This window comes from Myotis davidii, unplaced genomic scaffold (genome assembly GCF_000327345.1).
Source record: "Myotis davidii unplaced genomic scaffold, ASM32734v1 scaffold53, whole genome shotgun sequence".
NCBI classification, from domain to species: domain Eukaryota; kingdom Metazoa; phylum Chordata; class Mammalia; order Chiroptera; family Vespertilionidae; genus Myotis; species Myotis davidii.
Genome location: NW_006286140.1, coordinates 497762 through 519714, shown reverse-complemented (window position 1 = coordinate 519714; position 21953 = coordinate 497762). Strand labels below are relative to the sequence as shown.

Here is a 21953-nt window from a genome sequence, read left to right as displayed (position 1 = left end):
GGAGGGAGGGAGGGAGGGAGGGACTACTTTAGATGTCCACTTCTCAATGTAACATTTGCTACATCCAAAATTTGATAAGAGTGAGGATTCTTTACAAGGTTTGGGCAGGAACTATAGATGTGGATTTTACGGCAGAGTTCAGGCATAGATGTTGAAAGTATAGAAGTAACTGCACTTGTTTTATATTTCTGTCCCTATGGAAACTAAAATCATTTCCTATCCAATTTCAATGAGGTGCTTTGAAATAATCAATTTCAATTTTTCATGACAGCAAAGTGCTGCTTCCTGCTCTTAGCTTTCAGAGGCTTACTTTCACACAGGGGGGAGAAAAAGGTTATATATGGCTCGAAGTACAAAGACCTACAGAAAGCATGAAGCTCTGGCCAGCCACCTGCTGAAGCCGGCACACTCATGTCCATTCAAGCTTTACAAGTTCCTGCAACAGCCATATGAAAAGATATGGTACATTGAAAACTTAAACTAGGTAGCAAGGGAATATTTAGTCATTAGAAAAACTTTCCACATTAAGTTTTCTCACTTTAGAAGTAAACATTAATTTTCTTTCACTTACATCAGAAATCCCGGAAGGCTACACTTTAATGATTAACACCATTTCTATCAATTAAACGCAAATCTACAATCACAATGTCACAAAAAGCCCTGACGACGAACACGGAAATGAAGAAGCCAGATCACCTTCACCTTCACTCTTCCAGCTGTGTGTGATGCTTATATCACCAAACATGAATAGGATTCACCAAGAGGCTGCGAGTTAAAAATAAAGAATGTTGAAAAGACTGTTAGTGCATTATTCCTTTCAGTCCAGGGAAGGCAGTAAAGGCTGAGTGGTCCCCTACACAGATGGAACATTCTGCTGTTTGTGATATAATAAGAAGTCCCTCATCTCCCACTTCTCTTCCTTGCGACACTTAGAAGGAGTACCAGCCTGGAGGCCAGGAGCCCTGGGCGCCTACTAGACTCCCGACCAGCATCTGTGTCTTTGTCGGAAAACGGCTTTACCCACTAGGGAGCTTTGTTTCTTCACTGGCCAAATAAGGAGTTTGGACCAGCTTCCTTTCTGGTTCTAAATGCTTTATAATTATTATTTTAATAAATATATTTCATTGAAGCAGATTTAGGGGTCTGATCAGAGGAAGCAGCTTCCTTTACCTTTTTGTGTATGTTGTTACCTATGAAGAATACAAATAAGCTCTCCATTCAGTTTGCCTTTCATGAGAGACTGCTGATTCTTCACAAGTAGCTGGTAGAGTAAGTGATGAGGCCAGGGCATGGAGATCAAAAATATGTCGACGGGCATATTTGGATTTCAAACCTCCTGCTTCTGGGTATAGTCTCCAGGCTGCAGATTTTTTTTTTAAATAGCACTATGTTCTCTATGTGTAGACCAAGAATCACAAACTCAAGTGCCCCCAGGAGCTGGGAAAATAACATAAATGTGAAGTCAGGACAGGTGTTTGATAATAGGAAGTGCTGTGGCCTGTGGTGGACTGCAGAACACATGGCCTGCTGAAGAGATTCAGGTTCTGTAAGCTCTGTGCTAGCCAAAGAAGTGTCTCTCACAGAGCTGGTCACAGGCTGCCAGGCTGCCATCCCTCCTGCTGGTTCTATAAAGATGAATTAGTGTGAAAGTGATTTCTGGTTGAACACAGAAGACTGAGCAAATATGGTTTTTCTCACTCCCTTCTGATAGCCCACTAAATTCTGAAATTGGAGGTCTAACCAACAAAATGGCAAAAACCAATCACCCTACAGTGCAACTCCCCCAACCTGATGAGCCCTGCCTATGCACAATGTCTCTATTGCTTTACTCTAAAATCTAACCAGATATGCATCTCAAATGTATATAATATTTTATGTCAAACATATTTCAATCTTAAAAAAAACACACCACAATCAATTAACCAGACAGGCAGGAAAAGCTTCTGACATGTAGACAGAGATAAAAACATAGAAAGAAAAAGAAACTCAGAAGAAACAAAAATAGTATAAAAAAGAAAGGTTAAAGTAATAGGCCTATCCTTGGAAAGATAAAGCATGATATCATATCCATTAAGCAGAAATAGGATGCTATAAAAAGGAATATTCAGAGAATCTGAAAGAGCTCCTAAAACTTCAAAATATATGACTGGAAAAAAATTCAACAGATGGAAGAAAAACAGTTAAAATCTTTTTATTTTAAAAAAGATTGAGAAAATAGAAAAAAATCCATAGAGATGGAAAGTAGGAGAAGCAAGTATAGGATGAGTCTAGGAGAGCCTATATCCAAATACTTGTTATTCCAGAAAGAGAGGAGAGAAATGAAGAGAAGAAAGTTATCGAAAAAAATAATTCAATATATTTTTCAAGACTAAAAACAAACATTTACATAATAAAAAAGCCCATTAAGTGTCCAGTCCAATACGCAAAAAGACCTGCACAAAGGCACAGAATTGGAAATCTTCAGAAAAGCAGGAACAAAGACAAGAGCCTAAAAGCTTCCAGGTAGTGAAAAAGGGCTATTTCACAAAGGCCCAGGAGACACAATGGCACTGAACTTTCCCAACTGCCATTCTGAATAGGAAGGACAATAGAGCAATGCTTTCAAAATTTTGAGAGAAATTATATCTAACTAGTTATAATTTTATACCTAGTCATACTTAGTCAAGTGAGGATAGAGAAAAAAAGACATTTCAGACATGTAAAGTGTTGTTTTTTTTAAAAGTGTCTTCCATGACGCTTTCCTCAGTGGGCTCCTAGAGGTGAGTTCCACACAAAAATGAAGGTGTGGCCAAGAAAGAGGAAGATACAGAATCCAAGAAATGGAGGATCCACCTACTGGAGAAGCAAAGGAAATTTCCAAAATAATGGTGAAGGCAAATACCAGGGTAACCCTGAAAAGCATACCTATAGAACAGCTGACCAGCTTGAGGCAGATGATTGAAAGGCTGAAAAGATGAAAATGAGATTTCATTGTCACTACCTATGTTTGAGTATACCAAGAGGAGATCAACAGTTCTTGCAGAATTTGAAGATGGCTTGCTAATACCTACACACAAAAACTAAACAAACAACAAAAAAGGCAATTACTAAAATAGGGAGGAGGAATAAAGGGTAACACAACAAAGGATATGTACCCAGAGTATACTATATGGCTCAGTTAACAATAATACAGATAAGCAAAAATAACATACAGATTAAATATTGACTTAGCAAAAATTATTATCTATATACTAGAGGCCCGGTGCACAAATTCGTGCACCGGTGGGGTCCCTCAGCCTGGCCTTTGGGGATCAGGCTGAAAACGGCTCTCTGACATCCCCCAAGAGATCCCAGATTGCAACAGGGCACAGGCCAGGCCTAGGACCCCACCAGTGCATGATCAGGGCCAGAGAGGGACCATGGGAGGGCTCCAGGGGCATGCCCGGCCTATCTCACCCAGTCCCAATCAGCTGGGCTCCAGCAGCAAGCTAACCTACTAATCAGAGCATCTGCCCCTTGGCGGTCAGTGTGCGTCATAGTAACTGGTCGAACAGTCGAACGATCAGCCAGACACTTAGCACATTAGGCTTTTATTATATAAGCTATAAAAGGCTAACTGACCATCTGACCGTCCGACCGGGTGGTAGGTATGATGTGCACTGACCACCAGGGGGCAGACACTAAACACAGGGCCTGGTGAGCTTTGGTGGCTTGGCAGCAGCAGTTCTCAGGTGACACACCCCAGAACCGGAGAGGAGGAAACCCGATTCCTCAAGGGGCCCCACAATTCTACCTTTGGCCATGGGTTATGTTGTTGCTGGGACACTTTTGGCCCCGAATCTGGTTTACTGCACACTTGCGTTTGCGTTCACCACTCTGTATGACAGCAACTTTGCAGAGTGCGCTATCACACTCCGGGACCCCTTAGGGCAGTGGTTCTCAACCTTCTGGCCCTTTAAATACAGTTCTTAATGTTGTTACTCCCAACCATAAAATTATTTTCATTACTACTTCATAACTGTAATTTTGCTACTGTTATGAATCAAAATGTAAATATCCGATATGCAGAATGGTCTTAGGCGACCCGTGTGAAAGGATTGTTCGACTGCCAAAGGGGTCGCGACCCATAGGTTGAGAACCGCTGTCTTAGGGGATGTTGGAGAGCCGGTTTCGGCCCAATCCCCACAGGCCAGACTAAGGAACCACACCTGCTGGAGGGACCCCCGCTCACTCCTCAGATGCCCTTCCCACAGCACCGCCCCAGGTGCGGCTGGCTAGGGAGGAACCACGGGAGGTTGGCTCCAAGCGTGTCCAGCCAGTCTCGCCCAGTCCTGCCCCAGCGGCCACCTTTTAATTAATTTCCTTTCAATGTGCACAAATCCATGTACCAAGCCAATAGTAAAATTATAATGGAGAGGAAGAAGGGAAAAGGCATGCATGTGCGGTTTTGTGCACATATGGCCTTATTTGGGGAGGAAGAGTGGGAACGAGTTGGGAAGAGATTTAAATAATCATCTTCCATAGTCATTAGAGATAAAGTTAGTAAATACTATCTAAAGTTGAAAAATAAAATCAGTTAATGTAGTTCATCAAATTTGATATGTCACCAGTTAAAAGGATGTCCATTCTGTGTACCGCTTAGAATGGGGGGAAAAGCTAATTAAACTATGACACAGTTTGACATTGTAAGACCCAAATATCTCAGAGGTATTAAAATGGAGGGGAGGGAGGAAGGGAGGGGTGATGTAGAAATATAGCAGTGTATTTCATGAGAAACAACAAACTAGTTCAAATAGGTTTTCTCTGTAGAGAAGGCATCAAGGTGGGGAAAAGTGAAACAAGAGGTCGCCATTTTTGTTATCATCTTTTAAAAATACCTTATGGGTAATTTTAATTAAGAAGTTTTAGACAAATAAACAAACACACAAATGAACAAATAAATTCAATCACACCCTACAATTAAAAGAAGCAAAAGGTTTTCATTGCTCCAGTGCTCATGATGCTGGCTTAAATGCTACTTAATGAAACTATTTAGCATAAAAACATTTTGAAATTATCATTATTTTATTACTCAGAATCAACTACAAACTGATGGGAGAATGCTATAAAACAACCCCAAATCACTCTAAAGTTACTGTCTCCATCTTGTGCTCTCTTCTGTCATATGGAACAAAATCTGAAACATAATTACTTATTTTCCTGTTTTATAGGTACTTCTTCGCCTGTGTTTCTGATATGGTGATTTCTCCTTCCTCATCCGCACTTAGTAGGTGCAGTTTACTTAAATATAATGAAACAAGCTCATTTCTTGACTCCTTTGCCTGGAAAAGCATCACTTTATAAATAGAGCACATTGTCTCCTGAGTCATTGGTGCCAGGGTACAGCCATAGGTATTAGCTCCCCAGGCACCTGTCCCACTGCTTATGAACAACCGATTGATTTGGAATGTGCATGGTACTCTAGTAAGGGTACCAGATTCTTATTAGACCTAAACTCTCCCCTAAGAAAATATGTTTGTTCTGGCCTTCTGGAATATGTAACATAATGTGACATTCTTCACTTTTCCATGAGTTCGGAAGTATCATTAACTTGTCTCTAAAAAATGAAGAGTCTGGATCTTGGGACAGAGTTCAGACTCTTTCTTGGCTAGAATTTAACCATGATGCCCCATTACACACACAACAACAACAACAACAACATACAAACACACACACACACACACACACACACACACACACGCACGCACTAGTTGATGTCAGGCTATCAGGGTCTGAAATGTTACCCCACTTGCCAGCTAACACATCAGCCTGCCAGTTTCATGGATGCTGGCAGAGGACATGAGACTCTTGGGTCAGAGATAGCTGACTCGACTGCTCACAGCAATGTCAGTAGCTAGATCACCACTTGTACTCACTCCCCAAAGCCTCACTCCCCAGGGCAATGTGAATAGGGTTAGGTGATCTACATAATAGTCTGATTTTCAAGGGCAGAACCCAAAGCTTAGAGAACCCAAATCTTTTATTTCAAAATATTTTTATTGTGGTAAAATACACATAACATAAAATTTGCCATTTTAACTAGGTTTGAGTATACAATTCAATGGCACCGAATCTTCTATGTTGGATAATAAACCTGCCAGACTTTTACACCATATGGAGACATTATCTTTATTATACTAGACAGTAAACAAACCTCGCCTTTGTTCTACAGCAGGGTTTCTCAATCTCAGCCCTACTGACACTTTGAACTGAATAATTTTGTGTGTGTGTGTGGAGGGGGCGGGGGGGCTGTTATGTAACAAGATATCTTAGCAGCATCCCTGGCTCCTAACCATAGATTCTCTCAGCTATAACAATCAAAAAATGTCCTCAGAAATTGTCAAAATCACCTCCAGTTGAGAGTGACTGCTCCCATGAGAGTCACTATCCCTGTTTTTCAGGCCTGTTCACTCTGCAAACATCCTTAAAAAGGTAGTCTAGTGCCTCTACTCACAAGATGTGGGGAAACACAAGAGCTCCACAGAGCATTAGCTCCCAACAGAGGTTTTAATATTTACTTCTAAAATTGATTTGCTTTTCAGGCATCAATAAATTACTTGGCACATGATATTTACACACACACACATACACACACACACACCCTTCTCATTGGACCTTTGACTAAAGTTACAACATGAACCATTTAGATGACAGGAGACCAACTCAAAGTAGTGAACTAGGATTGGCCTGAAAGGGAGTGTGTGTTTTTGTTTGTTTGTTTGTTTGTTTGTTTGCATTTACTACTCTTCTTCTAGATCACTCCTGTGCTTTGAAGTCTGATAGACCTGCATTCAAATCCCAACCCCTTTGACAAAACCATCTTGGACAAGTAATTCCACCTATGCGAGCTCCCTTTCTTCCTCTATATAAAGTGGGAATAATAAGACCTGTCTCACAGGGTGGTTATCACAATTACATGAGATAAAAGTGCCTACTACAGTGCCTGGCACTCGTAGGTACTTAATGAACAGTACCTATTGTTCCATGAGGACCACCCCTAGGGCACATCCTCAGAGCTGTTCTTACTGTAACGAATATTACTATAATGAATCTTTACGCTAATTTCTCCACACTCTCACTTGGTTTTTGACAATATTTATAACATAGCTGCTTAGGATATAGAGCTAAAGGTCACTAAATCATAGAGAGAATGACTCTACACACTTACCTGAATAGCAGCCCATGCCAACCACATGAGCCAGACAATCCCAACTCTATTAAATCATAGGGTCAAAGGAGAAAATAATTCTGGCCTTTGCTTACCTGGTTTTATTTTCTTCAAACTGATATAAATTAGTTGAAATTGCTCAGCTTTACCAAGCTGTCTGATCAGTCTCTTTTGCATACTTGTATTTTAATAAGTTAGCACTCTCCAGTCAAATAAGAAATCAAGCTCTACAGACGAACACTTACACAAGGCTGCTCAGGTTCCGGCGCTGATCTGTGCCCCCTGCTAGCCACCCTTCGTCGTGATCGTTAAACTTATGTGTAAAAAATACCTATCACAGATTTCATAACTCATTAAGTGCTTAACAAAGAGATTTTTCTTCTGGAAATAATGCTGCGATTCTTTTCTTGATATCTGGCATTCTGACTTTGGAATATAAATTAATCTTGGTTTTAGCAGCTAATAGGTGTTGTATATTCATGATGATTACCCTTCTCTGTCTTATAATATTTAATTACAGCTTCACAGAAGACTTAAAATTCCATTTAACCTCGGAAAAAATACCTATCACTGGAGTTTATGAAAAATTATTAGTTGTAACTAAGCCTAGATAATAAATTGGATTTTTGAAATCTGTGGTTTTTGACACATTGGGCTTTTCATTGGGAAGGTGATACTTACAGAAAATGCCTGTGCAATAACCAAGCAGAAACTGCACTGCCTCACTGTGAAGGCGAACACCATTGAAAAGATCATCTGTGGAATTTGCTGGATTGTGAAATTTGCTTTTTAAAAGGGAAATATCACATAATAGTCAGAGGGCAAGTGGCAATACCTAGTGACTTCTCATTCCCTTGAGCTTCATTCCCTCACCTAAATTCCCCTCCTCCACACAGAATTGTAAGAAACCTGGTTGAATTGTGTTAAAAAGTCTATTTCTGGTATCATTTAGCTAGAATTAACATTGCTTAATCCCTTCTGTAAGCATATGTGTGTAAACACACACACAAACACACACACTTCTGTGTTCCACTGGCCTAAGAAATAAAATCAATACACACATAGCAAATATTTGAGTTGCATTTATACAAGTACTTAATTTATGACAAAAATTCCAATCACAACAACTTCAAGGACCCGAAAGGAGAAAACATTTTTCTTTTTTAAAAACAAAACCAAACAACAATACCCTGCTTTTCTAAGAGGAGGACTATTTTTGTAGATAAAACCCAAAGCCAACACTCTTTTTTTCCTGTGTTAAGTTTCTCCCTCTTTATACCTCATTCTTAACTCCAATCCACCATATTCTTCAATGTTGCTTTTTAAAGATATACCATTTTCCATCATCATCATCATAATAAAAGCCTCCATCCAAAGGGCTATTCTTTGTGGGAAAACTAAAAAGAAATGAAGGTGTTTTGTTTTGTTTTTAAGGTTTTCAGCCACACTGTACCTGAGAGGGTTTAACTAAATATGAAAAATTTGAAATAAAAAATAGTAGCAATTGGTTTATACATATTTATTTAGGCATGGAGATTACCTGATCAACTGGAATCTCAACCTGAGTGTCTTCATCTTCTTGGACTTCTGCTGCCCCCCGAGTTTCAGATCTTTCTTCTCCAGCTTTGAAAATGCCTTCATCTGTTGAGACAAATACACAGTGAAATCAAAATCCAATTGTGACATCATGTGGCTGCAGGTAGAAATTACATCAAATACCTGAGAAGACTGTTTTGAAATAGGTATTTTGGTTCCCTTTGTCTGGACAGGATTTCTGTAGCTCCCCTCCCCCACAATTCCTCTCCATTTTCATTGGGAAAAGCTTTAATGGCCAAAATAAGGCTCACCCAGCAGAATAGAGATCTGTCCCAGACTCCCTCTCATATGTTGGCTCAGATATAATAACACAACATGGTAAAGGTATTTAGATGGAAGAACTTCACACTTACTATTTCTGTTCTACCCTCCTGTCCACAAAACAGTATGATGCTTAATGCTTTAAGATACTATTTTTATACGTTTCTCTTTCCCAAGAGACTGTTATGCACTGAATATAACATACTGGAATAATTATCTCTGTTCAGAATAATATAAAAAGAGTATTTTTACTGTAACAGAATCATAGAGCTGACTCCGTATCACACACAAATCAATCTTTTGTTTTGAAGATTTCCACAGGATTTTACAATCTATTTTTAAAATCCCTAATTATCAAGTAACCTAAATCTCTAAGACTTTAGGTTAAGCATCTTGGACTTGTTTTCTTATGGAAGCAAAAGGAGCTATTTTCCATATTTGAAAGAGTTTTAATGTCTTACCCCGTAGTCTTCTCTTCAGGCAAAAAAATCACAGAACCATGGGTCATTATGTCTGCCTATTTGCCTCACTCACAGATCTCTCTCTGTCCAATTTTTAAGGATCTCCAGGGATGGAGAGTTCCCTTCCTTGTTGGTAATCTATTTCACCATGTGCTACCCATAAGGTCTAGAAAATGTTTTTATCTTTTTTTATTAAAACCACCTCTATTTCTCCAAAGAATGCTTATTTCCTAGAGCACAATTATTTAACATCTTTCCGTAATAATATTTCATGTTGTTAAATAATGAAATCCTTCTTAATATATAAAAATATATTTTTATATTTAATATATAAAAATATTTTTATATACATTAGGGGCTAATTATATGTAAGGCACATGTGACACTCTAAGACAGTGGTTCTCAACCTTCCTCATGCCGTGACCCTTTAATACAGTTCCTCATGTTGTGGTGACCCCCAACCATAAAATTATTTTCATTGCTACTTCTTAACTGTAATTTTGCTACTGTTGTGAATAGTAATGTAAATATCTGATATGCTATATGTGTTTTCCGATGGTCGTGACCCACAGGTTGAGAACCGCTGCTCTAAGATGTGAGTGGGATGTAGAGTGTTCCCTGAAGTCGACTACAGACCAGTGCAGAAACAGAGATATAAACACAACAGAGTGCTGTAATAGAGCAGGGCTACAGCAGAGCCCTGTGGGGCAGAGCCCTATGGAGCTTAGAAGATATAGCCAGGTGAGGAAAGGAGGGAGGGAGGGAGGGAGGGAGGGGAAAGAGAGTGGGAGAGAAAGAGGGAGGGAGACAAAACCCAGCTCAACTCCTTTTCGTTCCTCCTAAAGAAACCATGTTGCTTTTTAATTACTTTTTTTGTAACTTGACTGAATGATGGCTTCTCTACTCTCCTTTTTTAAAAACTGGGGATAGCAGAGCTCTACTTACAGCTGATTCTACATGTTAAGTTAATTCACATGGATTAATTCATTTAGAAGATTATCTACAACAATAATTTAACCCCAGACTGGATTTTCCTATCCTCCAACAAAATAGTTTCACTCTCTTTCCTTCCATCGGGTCTTGTATGCTTTCGCAAAGCAGAGCAATGTTTCACTCACTAGAATGGTCTCAGTTAAATCACCCTACATGTATATGTAAACTGCAAATAGACATACATAACAGGATACACTACAAAATCATTATCCAGTAATGACTTCAGCATTGGCAGCTATTCTGGATTATCTCTACAACTAACGCCCCCTTTCCCCCTAGGACAAGGCCCACACAGCATGTCAAGGATTATGTCCTGACTCTGATGTTTCTCACAACTGGGGACATGGATCCAAAATGACACTGCAGCCAAAAGTTCAGTGATACCAGAAGAAAGAAAGTAGAAAATAAAACAGAGAGACTGTGGTGGTGCTCTCACACATGCAGGCCTGGAGTAAATGCTGAGCTTGCCATGCACTCAACAAAGCACAGGGTGGGACACTCCGAGGGACTAGTAAAACAACTTTCAATCACTGTGTCCTAAAGGAGGAAAGTGAAAGGGAGGAATCCAAGCCTATAAAATTGGAATCAAAGGAACAAGGTAATGAGATACATGTCAAATTCTGGAACTTGGAACTCAAGGAAATAAAAATAGAAACAATAAAATAAAAAATCTGCTCTATTCACATGTGGAGTTCATAACTTAGAGATACGCAGAAGCAGAATAAACTAATTTCAGAAAAGGGTTATACAATTTGTTAACTGTTACCTTCAAAAGGGTTTAAGAAGGAAAATGAGGTATGTTTGACTTCCTACCTTCTCAATTACCTTAGGAGATAACAATCACTCTCACTCACAAAATGTGCCTTGAGTTAACCTTCAGAGGCAGATATGGGATTCATTAGACTATAGCTATGACCTCTGTTCATGACTTTTTTGGATGATATTTTTGTATCCAAGTTTTGCACTTGCTTTCAAAGAGACCACAAAGAGAAGCTACAGATACAACAGAAATATATTCTTAAAAATTCACAGTCGATGAAATGTTTAACTGTATCCAAGCAGTGCTATGAATGGCTTGCAGATGTGTTTTAGAATAAAAATTTCACCAGAAAAGAAGAACAAGATCAATAATCACGAATAAAATAGAATTGAAAGTGCACTGGAATGGAAAATGGCAACCATAAGGAAATAAAGAGCCGAGAGCAAAGCTCACCCTGTGTACAGGAGCACAGAGAGAATACAGAGGTAAAAGGGTCTGGCTGAGGGTGTCGGGGAGGGGACTGAGAGGTGTGAGCACAGACACAGAAATGAGGTCAGAAAGAAATCCGTAAGAATAAATGGTGAGGAAAAAAGGAATATCAGCTAGAAAGTTACTGTGATAGAAGAAAGCCTCTTGGGATTTAATATTTAGCTATAAATGTTATATATAGTTAAATATTTTAAATAACATTTTATGACTATAAATATGTTTATATAATACATATGCATTTTAGAAAACTTGGAAGATGAAGAAGATAAACATCCTTCTAATCTTATGACCCAGAGATAATCACTAATATTTTTAAAACAGACATTCTCCCTCCTCCCCCCCCCCCACACACACATTCATAAAACTGGGACCATGTTATATACACTGAGTGGCCAGATTATTATGACCACCTGATGTTTGTAGGCAAATTAGCCATACACTGCATCGTATGGGATATGGAAGCCGAAGGCCTGTTCGAACACCTTTGCTGTCTGCAGTTACCAAGATAAAACGTCTCCAATTCGCACAGGAACATAGGATTGGACAGTCGAGCATTGGAAAAAACTCATGTGGTCGGATGAATCACGTTTCCAGTTGCATCATGCACATGGCAGAGTGAGAATTTGGCAGAAACAGCATGAAAGCATGCACCCCACATGCATGAGTACAACCCTTCAAGCTGGTGGGTGCAGTGTTATGGTTTGGGGCATGTTTTCCTGGCATGATTTGGGCCCTTTAATTCATGTGGCACAACATCTGAATAGCACAACATACCTAAGTATCATTGCTGATCAGGTTCATCCTATCATGTTGATGGCATATCCCAATGGAGATGGCTTCTTCCAACAAGACAATGCACCATGCCATGGTGTTTGTATTGTGCAGGAGTGGTTTCAAGAACATGAGGGAGACTTTACCTTACTTAAGTGGCCCCTACAATCACCAGATCTCAATCCAATTGAGCATTTGTGGGACGAAGTTAAAAGAGCCATCAGGCAGCTGGTTTCACAACCATCAAATCTCACAGAACTGGACAGTGCTATTCATCAGGCATGGTGTCAGATTCCTCACATCATCTTTCAACATCTTGTGGCGTCAATGCCAAGAAGAATCACTGCAGTATTGAAGGCAAAAGGTGGCCCAACGAAGTACTGATGGGGTGGTCATAGTAATCTGGCCACTCAGTGTATATACTAGAGGCCCAGTACACGAAATTCATGCATGGAGGGGGGTTCCCTCAGCCCAGCCTGCACCCACTCTAATCAGGAACCCTTTGGGGATGTCTGACTGCCGGTTTAGGCAGTCAGACACCCCTCTCACAATCTAGGACCGCTGACTCCTAACCACTCACCTGCCTGCCTGCCTGATTACCCCTAACTGCCCTCCCCTGCCAGCCTGGTTACCCCCAACTGCCCTCCCCTGCCAGTGTGATCTCCCACCAATGCCCCTCCCCTGCCCCCGCTGGCCTGATAGAGCCCCTAACTGTTCTCCCCTGCCAGCCTGATCACTCCTAACTGCCTCTGCCTGCCTGATTGCCCCTAACTGCCCTACCCTGCCGGCCTGATCTTGCTCCCAACTGCCCTTCTCTGCCCGCCAATTTGGTTCTGATTGGTCAGTTTCTATGCCAGTCAGCATCAAAAGCTCCACCTCAGAGGCAGCCATTGGCTCCTCACAGTTCATCCCAAGATTTCATTCTGATTGATCAGTTTCTATGCCAGTCAGTGTCTCTGGGCCTATCAATCCCGGCCTGATCAGAGAGGCGGGGCTGATCAGCAGCCCTCCAGGAGGCCTGGAGAGAAACAGAGGTGCAACTGCTGGTGAAGCCCCCGGAGAGAAAAAGAGAGGCAATGGCTGATCAAGGCAAGTTCTGATCAATGGCTGCCACAGAGGCTTTGGTTCAGACCCTGCCTCTCTCTCTGCAGGCCTCTCTCCTGGCCTGATCTGCAGCCCCCTAGACAGTCAGTGCTGGGTCTGGACGCCCACAGTGGCCCCAGTCAGTGCTGGGTCACCAGGGCAACCCAGCACTGACTTCCAGTCTGGTCAAGCCTTTGGTCGTTACAACCCTGGCTCTTTATTATATAGATTTTTAAAAAGTTTTTTTTTTTACTTTAAATTCATATTGTGAACATTTCCCATGTTAATATTCTTTTAACACATAATAAATTGCCACATGTGATGGTATTAATGAATGGTACTGAATAATAAAAAACGTAAGTTTTTAAATTAATAGCATAGATTTCATTCATTCAACTGACTGGTAAATACAGTGGATCCTTAAATAACATAGCTTCATTCAATATCATTTTATTATAATGTTGATGAGAAAAAATACAGATTCCAGGCCAGGGCCACTGTCTGTGTGGCGTGCGCACATTCTCTCAAGGTCTGTGTAGGTTTTCTCAATGGACTCTGGTTTCCTCCCACATCCCAGAGAAGTGCAGGTGAGATGGGTTGGCCTGTCTAAATGATCCCAGTCTGAGTGAGTGTGGGTGCGAGTGGCCCTGTGATGGAGGTGGTCCTGTCCAATGTGGGTTGCCTTGCATCCTGACCTGCTGGGAGAGGCCCTGGCCACCCTCGACCCTGAACTGGAATCAGAAGGGAGGAATATCATTACCTGATTTGTTTACATTCATCTTTCTTAAAAGTATGTAGCGCTCACATGTATTTCAGTGTTTAATATTACAAGTGTTTTGAGTCTTTATTTAGGAGTTTGGTGATGTTTTTGTGACCAGAAATATGCCATAGGAACCTAACTCTTATATTTATCAATTAAAACTATGATAAAATTGATTTTATTGTATGTCATTTTGCTTAAAGTTGAACATTCCAAGACCCTACAGATGATCTTAAGCGAGGACTTACTGTATATATATATATATCATGATCTACTGTACAAAAGTCACTCTGGGAAACTTGAGAGAGCCGATCTTTATAAGCTTAGCATGTTGAGTTGAGATCAGAGAGACACACATTATTTATCTTTCCATGAACATACCCTATGGCTTTTTCCTGCCTGATGAGTCCTGTTTCCCAAGAGTAAACATGGTCCATGGAACACATAGAGGCCTCAATAAGTATTTACTGAAATGAGACAAGAGACAAGTGCCTGGTTTAATCCCTTCCTCACATACTGATTGAATCCCTTACTGCTCAATGCCCTCTACAACCCTCCATCTCACACACTCTACCAGCATTTAATTCTTCCTTCCACAGCCTTCCCTCGAGCATGCTGACAATTAACTCCTATCCTTGGCCTTTTCACTGAATGCCCTTTCTACCTCTCCTTACATGAAGCCTCACCAGCCCAGGTTTCTCCCCATCCTGTATCCTACCATCTCAGTAACTTCAAAGCCCACATGATGAGCTGTTCTACTGCACGACAATCCCGTCACCTCTGCCTCATCATGTATCCTTTCCAGCATGTGGGGAGCCTTCAGTCAAGTGCAATCATGAGCAAAGAACCCAGAGGTCACAGCATTGGTGTGCTAGTTTTGTGTCCCACGCCTCAGCCCTCAACATCCAGTTTACTACTTCACCTCTGTCCCTGCGTGGCTGACTGCTGGAGTCTTACTCATGGTTCAAATCCTGTTCAGCTCCACAAAGTCGCCTCAGATATCCCCTCACTGCACAACTACAAAGCATCATTAGCTTTCTCCTGCATGACTTCCTATCACACATTCTTCTTTTTTCTTTTTCTTTTTAAATTCTCACCAGAGGACATACTTATTGATTTTAGAAAGAGAAGAAGGGGAGAGAGAGAAACATTGATGTGAGAGAGAAAAAGAAAGGTTGATATGAGAGAAACATTGATTAGTTGCCTCCTGTATGCAGCCCAACCTGGATTGAACCTGTAACCCAGGTATGTGCCCTGACCAGGGATCAAACCCACAACATTTTGGTGCATGGGAAAACGCTCAAACCAACTGAGCCACACCAGCCAGGGCATACATACTTCTTTTATTCATGAATCACGCTTACTTTTAATTATTTCTTTTACCAGTTCTGACCCTTTTACCACAAGCTCCTTCAAGCACCAATCATAACTTTTGTCTTTTCAAGTCCTATGCCTTGAGGCATAATGTCAGCCACAAAACAGGTTGTGAAAAGATGTGTTAAAAAATACATAATATACAAAACATTATGTAAACATCAAATTTTTGGCATTGTCTAAAAGTATTGTTTGTAATAGAATTTGTATGTGTATATACTTCATCCAGGGCCAAGATCAGTGAGCCAACATAAATGTTCAAAATTATGTGAATATTCAATATGAAAGTTCAAAGGCATGCCTTAACACCACAAAATTAAAATTATTAACAGCAGAGAATTGTTAAAAAGATTAAACTACAATGGAAAAGAATTTGAATTATACAATGAGAGTATGTTCCCCTTCTATCAGTGCCACAGTAAAAAGCAATTAAGACACACTCCAAGGAAGAAGGCAAAGATACAACATTACCAATTTAAAACCCCTGTTGCCAGGATAGTTTCCACAAGAAACTTGCAAAAATATTAAGTTTTTCATCAAGGGCAATATTACTCAAGCACTTCAAAACCTTACCACTTTCCCTTTATTATTACTGTTAATAAACTTACACAGCAAATTAGTGAATTTAGATCATAATGGAAATTGTTATAGCAATAGTTGTATGGTTATTGCTATAGATACCTCGGACATCCCAACAACAACTCACTAAGGGTAGGTACCTCCAATGGAACATAGAATTTGTTTTAGCATCACTGTCTCCATCCTTTACCCACACACTTCCCCCCATACTTTCTAATTCAACTTCTGCAGCAGCACGCCATAAGGACTACTCTTGTCAAAATTATCAGTGACACAATGGTCATCTTTATGTTCACATCTCAATCTCTCAATTGCTCTTTTAATACAGGCAATCTCTCTCTCTCTCTCTCTCTCTCTCTCTCTCTCTTTCTCTCTCTTTCTCTCCTCACTCCCTCTCCCTCCCTCCCTCTCTCTCTTTCTGTGAGTGTGCATGTGTGTGTGCGTGTGTGTGTGTGTGTGTGTGTGTCTGTCTGTCTATCTGTCCATTTCATTCTCCTGGTTTTAGCAGTGCTTCTTCTCAGTCTCCTTGGATGACCCATCCTTCTCTGTTCAACTTCTAAGTGTTGGACCACCCCAGAGCTGCATTGTGAGTCTACTTCACTATTGATATACTCTTCCTATATAATAAAAGCCTAATATGCTCAGTGTCCAGTTGTCCGGTTGGCCATTCAACCAATCAAAACATAATATGCTAATGATATGCTAAGGCCGTTCAACCACTTGCTATGATGTACATTGGCCACCAAGGGGCAGACAGTCTACCTGTTGACCGATTGCTATGACGTGCAATGACCACCAGGGGGCAGACGTTGCTACTGGTAGGTTAGTTTGCTGCTGGGGTCCAGCAGATTGGGACTGAGCAAGATGGGCCAGACATGCCCTGGAGCCCTCTCATGGTCCCTCCCCAGCTGGCCAACTTCCTTCATCCCTCCCCAGCCCCAACTGTACACCAGTGGGGTCCCTCATCCTGTCCTGTGCCCTCTCACAATCCAGGACCCCTCAGGGGATGTCAGAGAGTCAGTTTCGGCCCAATCCCTCAGGCCAGGCTGAGGGACCCCACTGGTGCACAAATTTGTGCACTGGGCCTCTAGCCTATATAATAAAAGCCTAAGTAACCATTACGACTGAATGACTGGATGACCGGTCGCTATGAAGCACACTGACCACCAGGGGGCAGATGCTCATTGCAGGAGCTGCCCCCCTGGTGGTCAGTGCACTCCCACAGGGGGATCACTGCTTAGCCAGAAGTTGGGCTCACAGCTGGTGAGCATAGCTGCCATGGCATTGGGAGGCCCTCCCGATGCCATAGCAGTAGGCACAGTGGGCTAGTAGGAGCACAAGCAGTATCCAGCCCCGATCAGGCTCCTCCCTGGCCAAGTACTGCTTGGCACACTGCTACATCCCTTGGGGGATATCTGACTACCAGTTTGTTTAGGCAGTCAGAAATCCCCCAAGGTGTTCCAGACTGTGAGAGGGCACAGGCCAGGCTGAGGGACGCTCTCACCCCAGTACATGAATTTTGTGCACCAGGCCTCTAGTCTTAAATAAGCTCATTAAGATCTTGGTTTGAGCCCTAACCGGTTTGGCTCAGTGGATAGAGCGTCGGCCTGTGGATTGAAAGGTCCCAGGTTCGATTCCGGTCAAGGGCATGTACCTTGGTTGTGGGCACATCCCCAGTAGGAGGTGTGCAGGAGGCAGCTGATCAATGTTTCTCTCTCATCCATGTTTCTAACTCTCTATCCCTCTCCCTTCCTTTCTGTAAAAGATCAATAAAATATATTTTTTAAAAAAGATCTTGGTTTGAACACCATCAAAATGCCAATGATATTATAATCTATATCACACTCTTCATAGACTCCAAAACTTATATCTAATTGCCTAATTTGACATCTTACGTTGGGCATTTCAACCTCAACATGATCAAAACAGAACTTTGATTCTCCACCCTAAGCCTCATTCATCCTCTGTATCCCTCATCCAGAAAATGGCACTACTACTCAATCTTGAAATCTGGGAATTATCCTTATTTCCATTTTGCTCACTCCCTATATACATTTCACTGGTGTCTTGTCAAGTCAACCTCTTTTTAAATATCTCCCAAAGCCTTAACTATCATTTCCATCTCCTCTATCAGCTTGGTCTAATCACCATTATCTCTTGGACTGGCAATTGCAATCACTTATAAATTATTGTCTCACTTCTACTCTTGCTATCCTGTAATTCATCTGCTATACAATAGCCAAGCGAACTTAAAGATTTTAAAAATTATTTAGAAAGTCTCTAATGTCATTCCTCATACACAGAATCCAAGTTCTTTCCCATGATTTATAGACATGTGATCTGGCAGGTAACTCCCTCTTGGATCACATTTCATTACACTTTGCCTTGATCCATTAAACTCCAGCTACCTTCTGTTTCTCCAACAGAAAATGCATTCCTATCTTATGACTTTTTACTTCTTATACCCTCTGCCTGGAATGTTCTCCATCCCCTTCTCTTCCCCCCGCCCCATTACAATTGTCTGCTCCTTGTCCTTCAAATCCCACCTGGGTCCAATTCCAGTAGCCACCCAGTCATTCCCATTGCTCTGTCTTAATTATCTGTCTAGCATTTCTTAGTAGCTGATATTTTTCTTGTTTATTTGGTGTTTCAGTGTTTGTCAGTCTCCACCAAAGCGTGAGCTCAATGTTCTATTCCCCCATGTGCAACAGAGCTCAACACATAGGTGTTCAAAAGGTACCTGTTAAAAGAATGAATAACAGAAACTCAAAAATATTTGCTGCATTGAAGTAGCGTATAAAGAGCATAGAATTTGAAAACCACTAGACCAGTCCATTAATTATCTGTGTTGTTTGGTGGTTTTGCCCCAATCTGTCCATGCTTGGCAGTATAACATTTGGATGAGTAGGGGGAATTGAGGGGGTTGACAAGAAAGAAGACTGGAGTACACACTACACACTATCAACAAATTACGCTGTGTGGTGGGAAAGGTAGTAGCACCCCCCATCCAAAGATGTCTCCATCCTAATTCTCAAAACTGTGAATATGTTACCATGCATGGGAGAGGTGAGTTCAGGTTGCAGATGAGATTAAGGTTGTTAATTAACTGACCTCGAGATGGGGAGGTTCTCCTGGATTATTCATGGGGACCAAGGATCACAAAGGTCATTAGAAGTTAAAGGGAAGGCAGGAGAATCAGTGTCTGAGTGATGCACTATGAGAAAGACCTGACTGGCCATTGCTGGCTTTGAAGACAGGAGGAGGCCATAAACCAGAGAATGGTAGACAACTTCCACATACTGGAAGAAGTCAAGGACACAGATGTTCCCCACAGAGATTCTAGAAGGAACACAGCCCGGCCAGCACCTTGATTATAGCTCAGCAAGGACCATGTTGGAATTCTGATCTCCAGAACTGAAGATAATAAATCTGTGTGTTGTTTTAAGCCACCAAGTTTGTGGTCATTTGTTATATCCGCAATAAGAAACAGCATGTATCCAAAAATTATGGTCTACAAAGAATAGTGGGGGCAATAGCCACTGCAAATCCTCTTTCTGACTCCTGCAGATACCTGCTGGGCAAGGGCAGATAGCTAGACACCCTCTGCTCCCTCCTCCTGGGAGTCTGCTGCCTTTGGATCTCCCTCTCTGTTGTTACTTCTCTTTCTCACGCCCCTACAAGAGGCAAAAACCATCCCCACACCCAGGCACCCACATATCTTCCTGGAGAAAAGGAATTAGACTTTAAAAAAGTCTTCCCCTACTCTAAAACCTTTGTAATAAAAGCTATTTGCTAACAAACTAAAGAGCAAGGATAAATTTGATACACAATACGCTCTCATTCAATTACTACACCGAGGATCAAATTCAATGCTTGAATGCACACTGCACTCAAATTCAGCTCAAATCTTTTCTCTTTGAATCATGAATAGATACTTTAGTGTATATTACACAGTAAAGCAATAACAAACACTCTAGTGAAAATAAAAATGCTCCTCGATTATTTCTCACTTATCCCTTATGAATTTTATTGCCTAAAAATGGAAAGCAGAGCTGTTGAGGTAAGGCAGTCATATCATTACTGTGTAGTTCCTAATAAATATGAATCTGTTTTACCTACAGAAATGGGAAACAGATGATTGCACTTTTTCAGCTTTTCTGCAACTAGAACCACTGAAATGAAAGCATTTCCTAGTTGCAGTGCATTGGTATTGTAGCTTATTAATATTACAATACTTCAATGTTCCCACATAAGAAAAGGTAACAAATAATTAATGAATTATATTCATGTAAATGATGATAATCAGCTATTTAGGCCCAATAATCTTACATAAGAACACCTTCTTACCAAAATTACTAAAAATTATTTTAAGTATTATTATAAACCATATTTTAATATGGTCAGTGTTTTAAACTAGTTGAAATTCATCAGGATAAGTATGATAAAAAATAACAAAATAATACCCAGTTCTGATTATTTTATGGAAATGCTAGATATCTATTAAGTGAAAACTATATGTAAACAAGAAAGTTTAGTGTGACTATAAACATTTTACTATGGTTTACAATTGAGATTGCCTCATAAAAATGTTAAATTAAAAAACACAATGTCACCCTGGTTTGTGTGGGTCAGAGGTTAGAGCATTGGCCTGTGCACCAAAGGGTATCTGGGTCCCATTCCCAGTCAAGGGCATGTACCTGGGTTGTAGGTTTAATCCCAGACCCAGTCAGGGCTTGGGGGCTCCTGCAGGAGGCAACCAATCGTTGTGTCTCTCTCACATTGATGTTTCTCTCTATCTCTCTCTCCTCCTCTCCACACTCTCTAAAAATCAATAGAAAAAATATCCTTGGGTGAGGATTAATAAAACAAAAAATATTTTAATTTTAACAAGCAACTCATTAAGCTCATCAATAGATAACTGAGAAAAATGTGAGAAACAAGAAGTTTATGGCTTTTGGTATCCTATATAATAAAAGGCTAATATGCAAATAGACAAAACTTCGGAACAACTGGAACAACTGAACAACCAGTCGATATGACATGCTCTGATGACCAGGGGGCGTTCACGAAACATGGCGGACATTGGCTGCAGTAGGATAGTGGAGCAGGTGAGCGGGGTGCCAAACCAAGGCAGGGCACCGGTAGCTATCATCAGGGCAAGACTCTTGTGGTTACTGAAAATTCTTTGCTCCCACATGCTGTGGTCCCACCCAGCATTTGCACCTGTTGCCAGTGCCTGGCACTAGTCCCGATTGCTCGGCGCCATCAGTGCGTATAAGCGGTGGCTGCCTGCCCAGATCACCCCTGCGGGATTCTTCACCTCCCCTTGCTCCTGAGGGGCAATCAGGGCAGCAGCTGCCACTTGTACCTGCTGACGGCGCCAGCACCAATTATTCTGCACCTTCAGCAGGTGCGAGCAGGATCAGGGCCAGCACCATTAGTGCATGGGAGCTGTGGTGGCGGGAGTGGGGCTGCCAGCAGACCGGGGACTAGAGGCCGCAGAGGGAGAGGCCAAGCGGGGGTGCAGAGGATGGGCCAAGACCTGCCCCTGTGCCTACCACAGCCTCGCAGCCCACAGTTCCTTTCAAGGTGCATAAATTCGTGCACTGGGCCCCTAGTATAAGATAATACTCTAAGCAG

At 41.3% G+C, this 21953-nt stretch overlaps 1 protein-coding gene and 1 pseudogene across 1 annotated transcript in view; one reads left to right on the top strand and one right to left on the bottom strand.

The window, feature by feature from the left end:
• DCDC2 (doublecortin domain containing 2) overlaps positions 1 to 21953 on the bottom strand; it is a 246346-nt gene that overhangs the window by 19498 nt on the left and 204895 nt on the right. The window contains exon 11 of the mRNA XM_006757281.2: positions 8727 to 8827. Within this exon, the coding sequence (XP_006757344.1) occupies positions 8727 to 8827 (101 nt within the window). The remainder of the gene's footprint in view (positions 1 to 8726; positions 8828 to 21953) is intronic.
• LOC102771610 overlaps positions 21386 to 21953 on the top strand; it is a 33946-nt pseudogene continuing 33378 nt past the window's right edge.